At 44.5% G+C, this 6,915-nt stretch overlaps 1 protein-coding gene across 1 annotated transcript in view; it reads left to right on the forward strand.

The window, feature by feature from the left end:
• Positions 1–1,349: 1,349 nt before the first annotated feature.
• The window catches only part of tmem163a (transmembrane protein 163a), a 227,537-nt gene continuing 221,971 nt past the window's right edge, over positions 1,350–6,915 (forward strand). Inside the window, exons 1-2 of the mRNA XM_043694055.1 lie at positions 1,350–3,405; positions 3,966–4,085. Of these exons, the coding sequence (XP_043549990.1) occupies positions 3,228–3,405; positions 3,966–4,085 (298 nt within the window). The 5' untranslated portion in view covers positions 1,350–3,227. The remainder of the gene's footprint in view (positions 3,406–3,965; positions 4,086–6,915) is intronic.

Raw genomic sequence — 6,915 nt, forward strand, 5'->3', positions numbered from 1 at the left:
CCTCCTGGCCTTGTGTGGTTAGTGTGTGGCAGTAGAGGAGGCCCAGGACCTGCACATCCTTGGCAGAGTGGGAGGAGGAGTTCAAGTATTCGGCCACGGGATGGTGGGGTTGATTGGTGCGGGTGTGGGAGAGGTGTGGGCAGAGGTTTTGCAATTTCTGCAGTGGGAGGGGAAAGTACCGGGTGGGGAGGATGTGTTGGTGGGGGGTACGGACATGACAAGAGAGTTGCGAGGGATAGCAGATAGGGGTGGGAAGGAAATATCTCTTTAGTGGTGGGGGGCCGTTTCTAGGTGGCAGAAATGGCAGAGAATGATGTGATGTATCCGGACGTTGGTGGGGTGGAATGGGAGGACCGGGGGATTCTGTCCTTGTTGTGATTGGAGGGATGGGGTTTGAGGGCGGAGGTGCAGGGAGTGGATGAGATGTGCTGGAGAGCATCATCGTCCAGCGCATCTCACCCACTTGCCACACCTCTGCCCTCGAACCCCATCCTGCCAACCGCAACAAGGACAGAATCCCCCGGTCCTCACCTTTTAACCCACCAAGCTCTGTATACATCGCAACATCGTCCGCCACTTCTGCCATCTACAAAGGGACCCCTCCACCAGAGATATATTTCACCCCCCACCCCTATTAGCTTTCTGTAAAGATCATTACCTCCGCAAGTCTTTTGTCAGGTCCACGACCCCACCAAGCCACCCTCCATCCCGACACATTCCCCTGCCACCGCAGGAATTGCAAAACCTGTGCCCACACCTCCGATGCAGTCTCCTCTACACTGGAGAGACAGGATGCCTACTTGCATAGAAAATCTCTGGGACACCTGTACCAACCAACTCCACCGCCCTGTGGCTGAACACTTTAACTCCCCCCTTCCACTCTGCCAAGGACATGCAGATACTGGGCCTTCTCCACTGCCATACCCTAACCATCCAACGCCAGGAGGAAGAACGCCTCATCTTCCATCTTGGCACATCCCACCACATGGCATCAATGTGGACTTCACGTTTCCTTATTTCCCTCCACCCACCTCATCCCAGTTCCAACCTGCCAAATCAGCTCCACCCTCAAGACCTGTCCTACCTGTCCATCTTCCTTCCCACCTACCTGCTACACCATCCCCTCTTACCTATCACCAATTTCCCCACCTCCATCAACCTATCGTGCTCTCAGCTACCTTCCCCCAGCCTCAGCCCCCTCCCATTTATCTCTGTACCCCCTCAGCTCACAGACTCATTCCTGATGAAGGGTCTTGCTTGAAACATTGATTCTCCTGCTCCTCAGATGCTGCCTGACCTGCTGTGCTTTTCCAGACCACACTCTCGACTCTGCCTCAGAAAACAGTTGAGGCCAAAGCAGTGAATGATTTCAAAAAAGGGGTTAACTATAATTCTTGGGGCTAAATGGATCAAAGGACATGGGGAGAAAGTGGGAAAAGGGTATGGAGTTGGATGATCAGTACAATCATATGGAATGGCGAAGCAGGCTCGAAGGGCTGAATGGCCTTCTCCTCCTCTTATTTTCATGTTCTATGACCAGGGGCATAATCTCAGAGCAAGGAGTCACACATTTCAGAGGAATTTCTTCTCCAAGGCGAAAATGGTTCTTCACCACAGCGGGCTGTCAAGACTGGCTCATTAAATATATTTAAGGCTGAGATAGACAAAGTTAGCCTGGGAATGAAAAGTTAATGGGAAAAGGTAAGAACATGGAGTTGGGGATTATCAGACCATACATGATCTCATTGAATGGCAGAGGTGATCTGATGAGCTGAGTCGCCGACGTCAGTTCCTTTTGATCTTATTTCAGAAGCTGTTTTAAACAGCAGCACAGAGAGAAGGACAACTGAGTTCTTTTCCCACAAGACATTGAAGTTTTTCTCTCCTGTTTCTCTCAGAAGACAACATACTGGTGAAAAAGCAAATTGTGGAAACAACTGGTCAATGAGAACTCAAGAGTATCTACAAACATTGTCACAGATGAAAAAACACTAAATAACCGTGCTATCGTCTTAAACGTCTAATATATTAAGATCATTTAAACTGCCTCGTCGTGAACTCCCTATGAATTGAAACATGATCACTACAGGCTCAAAATAATTTGTTGGAACTGACTGACAGGGGGGTTAAAGGGATGCGAGTCCCAAACGCTTTTTCACCTGCTCGCAACATATCGTACACACAATTAACATTCAGACTGTAATTGATATGTACTTGAAAGTCTTTGCTAACTGCTGCTGTGAACACGATGACAATAAAACCCCTGCGTGATTTGAAGCTGAAGAAAGAAACGCCATCAACCATCTGACCTGAAGATTAGATCGAAACCTGTCAGCTCAGACTCCCCGAGGAGTTCATATCGATTGTTCATGTTTGTGAAGGAACAGCAATTGAATTGGAATAAAGCCAGTTACATTCAGTCATATCTTAAATGCACATATTCAAACACACCAATATAAGCCAAGCACATTTCACAGGAGCGAGATTGTTTACTGTAATAAAATCTTCCCGGATTCCCTTCTGAAACTTTTTTTTTAAGAGTGAGGGCTGAAGTTCCGGCTGGGAACAAAGCTTCTTTTACTGACGCCTGAACCTGACACGGAAAGCCTGAACCGAAAGCTGTTTTTAATCTGTGTAGCGCCTCGGTATTTCCTTATTTTGTTTTTTCGAAACAAGGCAACTTGCCACACTGTGAAGCAGCCTGCACAGCCAGGCCTACCAGAAACAGGGCTTATTGTTATACTCGCATCAAAAAGCGAAGATGTGGGATTCACCGAGATAGAGGGACGCTGTCTGTTACTTAACGTTCCAGCCTTGGAGACATAACTTAAAGGAAAACATTTCTGCCCATTTGTATCTCGAGGCGGGAACACAAGCACACGGAGTTGTTGAATGCGATTAACTTCATGTCTACATTTTTAACTGCAGCTTGATATGAATGCATCATCACACAGTCCAGTCACAGCTCGACGAGAAGCTGACAGTGGTTCAGAGCTGATCTGACGAACTCCGAATTTTAATTAGAGTCGGTTCGTCAACGGCTCTACCCCCCACCCCCCCCAGTCAACCCCACCCCGTTCCAGTTTGCAGCTAAGTGCTGATGAGTCGGGAGTCCTTTTGATAACGCAAGCTCGCGTTGCCATCTCTGCCTTTCTCACTCCATCCCCCGCGGGCTGTGCAGATATTCTCGCCAGAGTGCCACATTCCCCCGCGCACAGCTTTAAGGCATGGACTCGCCAGCTTCTGATCCCTCCCCTGCTGCCACAAACCAGGCGGTTACTGAAGCCAGGGACGGCCAGTTCGCCCCGGCATCTGGGCAGCAGAAAGAGAGGCGCAAGATGGACAGAGACACCGAGATGAGAATCAGTGAAAGCGCGCAGTTCGGCGATACAGTGGAGAACCGAGGTGAGTGTTGCTGATAACAGTGGAGTAGAGGGAGGGGCTGGAGGCTGGGAGCTGGGTCATTGCTGGACAGGTCGGGGCAACTGGTCTGCGAATCAGTTACCAAGGCTCTGAAAACTTTGACACAGGCAGCACTTCACTATCATACAGTGTAGAGCCTTAATTGGCGTCGCTGTTTGACTTCAAATCATGATTTCAAACAGAAAGAGAAAACCTTACATTAGAGCCATTTGGCAAGTTCATTTATTAATTCTTGATCAAGCTTAAATGCTCCTTCATGCGGAGGCTAAGTTGTCCGCAACACAGATGCAATGAAATACCTTAAGGCTGTTTATTATTATTAAAGCTCCCTACAAAAGCAAGTGCTGATTTTTAAAAATAATAATAAAATTAAATCTCCAGCTCATGAAGAACTCCCTGGTCTTCGCGGATTTAAGGTGCTGGTGTAAAATGTACAGTCATTCTCGTTTTATACCCAATAATCCCTGCACTCACCTGGGACCATGACTATCAAGCACCAAATCGCAAAGGATAATTCATTTCTGCATTGACCTTTCTTATAGGTTTACTGGAAAGCAGCCAAAAGCTGAAACCCCATGAAGCTCAGAGCTACCGCAAGAAGGCGTTGTGGGTGTCCTGGATCTCAATTCTTATCACTCTGTCCCTGGCTGTGGTAGCCTTCAGTGAGTACCCAAACATATTCCCCTGATCTTGCAGCTTATCAGAGCTCCTTTAACCTTTAAAAGATAATATCTCTTGTCTTAGACCACTATCAAGTGAATGGGCGATTCCGATCAACAAAGTGAAGGCACGGTAAAGGGAAAAAAGATGAGGAATGCTGATATTTTGGATCTGTTTTGTTATACTACTGTACTGAGGAAAATATTTTCTTCACCCCACCCCCACAACCCTTCTACTGAGACCTAGCGTTTTATTAAACTTCCTTCAGTTAATGTGATATGTGCACAAGTCATTGGGAAATGAGCTTTTTTCTTTTTAAAAAATGCATCATTTTGGACAAGATGCAGTCTTTAATAACAATTTATTGTGAAATAAAACCTTGACTAAACAAAGGAGCAAATCCTAGTGAACCAGGATGTCAACATAAGCTAATGTATTTTTATTGCAGTTTTGGCTTCCGAAAATGGAATAAATAGTAGTTATAGTTTGTGGTTGATAGGAGAATGCAATAATTGTGTCCTTTGTTGACCTTTATTAGTTATTAGTACAGGTGTTGGATGTTTTGTGAAAGGTCCATTCTTTGATATGCTTCAGAGAAGGAATTTACAGTGACCTGAGTACAGTTTCTGAATGAATGCATGCACATTGGCATCTGAGGTTGGAGTGGTTTTGATTTTGGATTGAAGACTGCAGAGTTTGAAAAGATTCCAGTCTGGTCTGTAGATGATCCCCCACATTTTGGTGAAATGTTGGAGGTGAGGTATTGAAACAAAGAGAATGGAGAAAAGAGTTGGTGCAATGACACAGCTCACACACAGGCTTGTTTGACTTCACTTTTCACAGAGATGAGTTTTGTGATAGTTCCAATGGTGACACTCATGGCTTACATGACATCATGGAGTGATTATTGAGGGCAACTATATTTGAGGAGGATGCTCCAAAAGACTTTGAAATTAACTGTGTCTAAGGCTATTAGGAAGTTTTAAAAAAAGACCAACTACAGTGGTTGGTGTTGTTTGTTGCACTTTTCTTGAACTAAGTCATCTTCCCACAGCTACCACATCTCCCCAAATGATTTAAGATTAATGGTGAAATCATGGAAAATTCTTGGGAATCTTCTGATGATGAAGGCAGACTTAGATAGTGGGGATGATGTGCTAACTAAGGAAAAGATTTGGTGGGAGAATGGGGCACAGAGCAGATGTTAAGTAGTAAGCAAGGTCCAATTAGATGTAGAAGGAATGGCAGGACAGTCAAGAAGGTAGAAAAGACATGGGCATTAATAAGGCACAGAAGAGTTCTGGATGTTCAAGCAAGGATCTTGACTGGTAAGATGGATGAAGTTAAGGGTATTGATCAGCGCATGGGTATGTGATATTGCTGCAATCATTGAGTCAAGGTTGAAGGAAGGACAGGACTGGCAGCTTAACATTGCAGGATATAGAAGTTTCAGGTGGGATGGTGAGAAGAAAGATCGGTGGGGGCATTGAATTATCGATAAAGGAAATCATCACTGCAGTAATGAGGAAAGACATCATTGGAGGTCTTCAAAGGAGGCTTCCTGGGTAGAATGAAAATGAAAAAGGGACGATTACATTGCTGGGGTTATACCACAGGCATCCCAACAGCCAGAGAGAGATAGAGGAGCAGATATGTAGGCACATCAGAGAAAGGTGTGAGAGAAACAAGGTTAGAATTGTTGTGGACTTCAACTTTCCTAACATTAACTGGGATCAGATGGGGTGGAATAAGCATCCAGGAGAGTTTTTGTGCCAATACGTATTTAGTTCTACAAGAGATGGGCAGTGTAAACCTAATTCTAGAGAATGAAGCCAGTCAAGTGGTTGAAGTATCAGTGGGCAAGCATTTTGGAGATAATGACTATAATCCTGTACGTTTCCAAATCATTATGGAAAGAGATAAGGAAGTGCAGAAATTAAATGTCTAAATTGGGGAAGGCCAACATCAATATCATTCAACAGATGGAGGATCGGAAAGATTTCTGATTGTAAGAGACTGCTCCTTTTTTGAGGTATTTTAGGTGTTGGAGGTAATTTCCTCGAATTCCAGGAGCAGCAATTACTGTTTTATATGCTGTTGCATTGTTTTGGAACTTTGGAGAAAAAAAAAAGTCAAAACAATGACACTTTTAAAAGGGAGAGAAACAGACGAAGGCAGCACATGGTCAGGTCAGTGCAGGAGAGAGAGAGAGAAAGAAACCCACACTGCTAACTGACACAGCAGTGAATCTGCACAGTTACTGCCTTTGCTGTTGAATTCATGTATCACTGGACATCAGAGTGTATCTAGGAAAATTAACAAACAGTGAAATTCACAAATGACCTTGGAGGAATCTGTTTGGAAGAGGACAGAAGCAGATAAGTGAATAGTTGTAAGTGTGGCCTTGCTGTAAGTCTGCTGTAGTAGGGTGGGTTCTTTTTTGATTATATGTTTTATTGAGATATGTCTCTTGATTAAATTTAAAAATACAAGACCTCAGTGGTGAGCAAGTTGTTGGAGGGAATCCTGAGGGACAGGATGTATATGTATTTGGAAAGGCAAGGACTGATTTGGAATAGTCAACATGGCTTTGTGCATGGGAAATCATGTCTCACAAACTTGATTGAGTTTTTTGATGAAGTAACAAAGAAGATTGATGAGGACAGAGCAGTATATGTGATCTATATGGACTTCAATAAGGCGTTCGACAAGGTTCCCCATGGAAGACTGATTAGCAAGGTTAGATCTCATGGAATACAAGGAGAACTAGCTATTTGGATACAGAACTGGCTCAAAGGTAGAAGACAGAGGGTGGTGGTGGAGAGTTGTTTT

This window comes from Chiloscyllium plagiosum, chromosome 7 (genome assembly GCF_004010195.1).
Source record: "Chiloscyllium plagiosum isolate BGI_BamShark_2017 chromosome 7, ASM401019v2, whole genome shotgun sequence".
In the NCBI taxonomy this organism is placed as follows: domain Eukaryota; kingdom Metazoa; phylum Chordata; class Chondrichthyes; order Orectolobiformes; family Hemiscylliidae; genus Chiloscyllium; species Chiloscyllium plagiosum.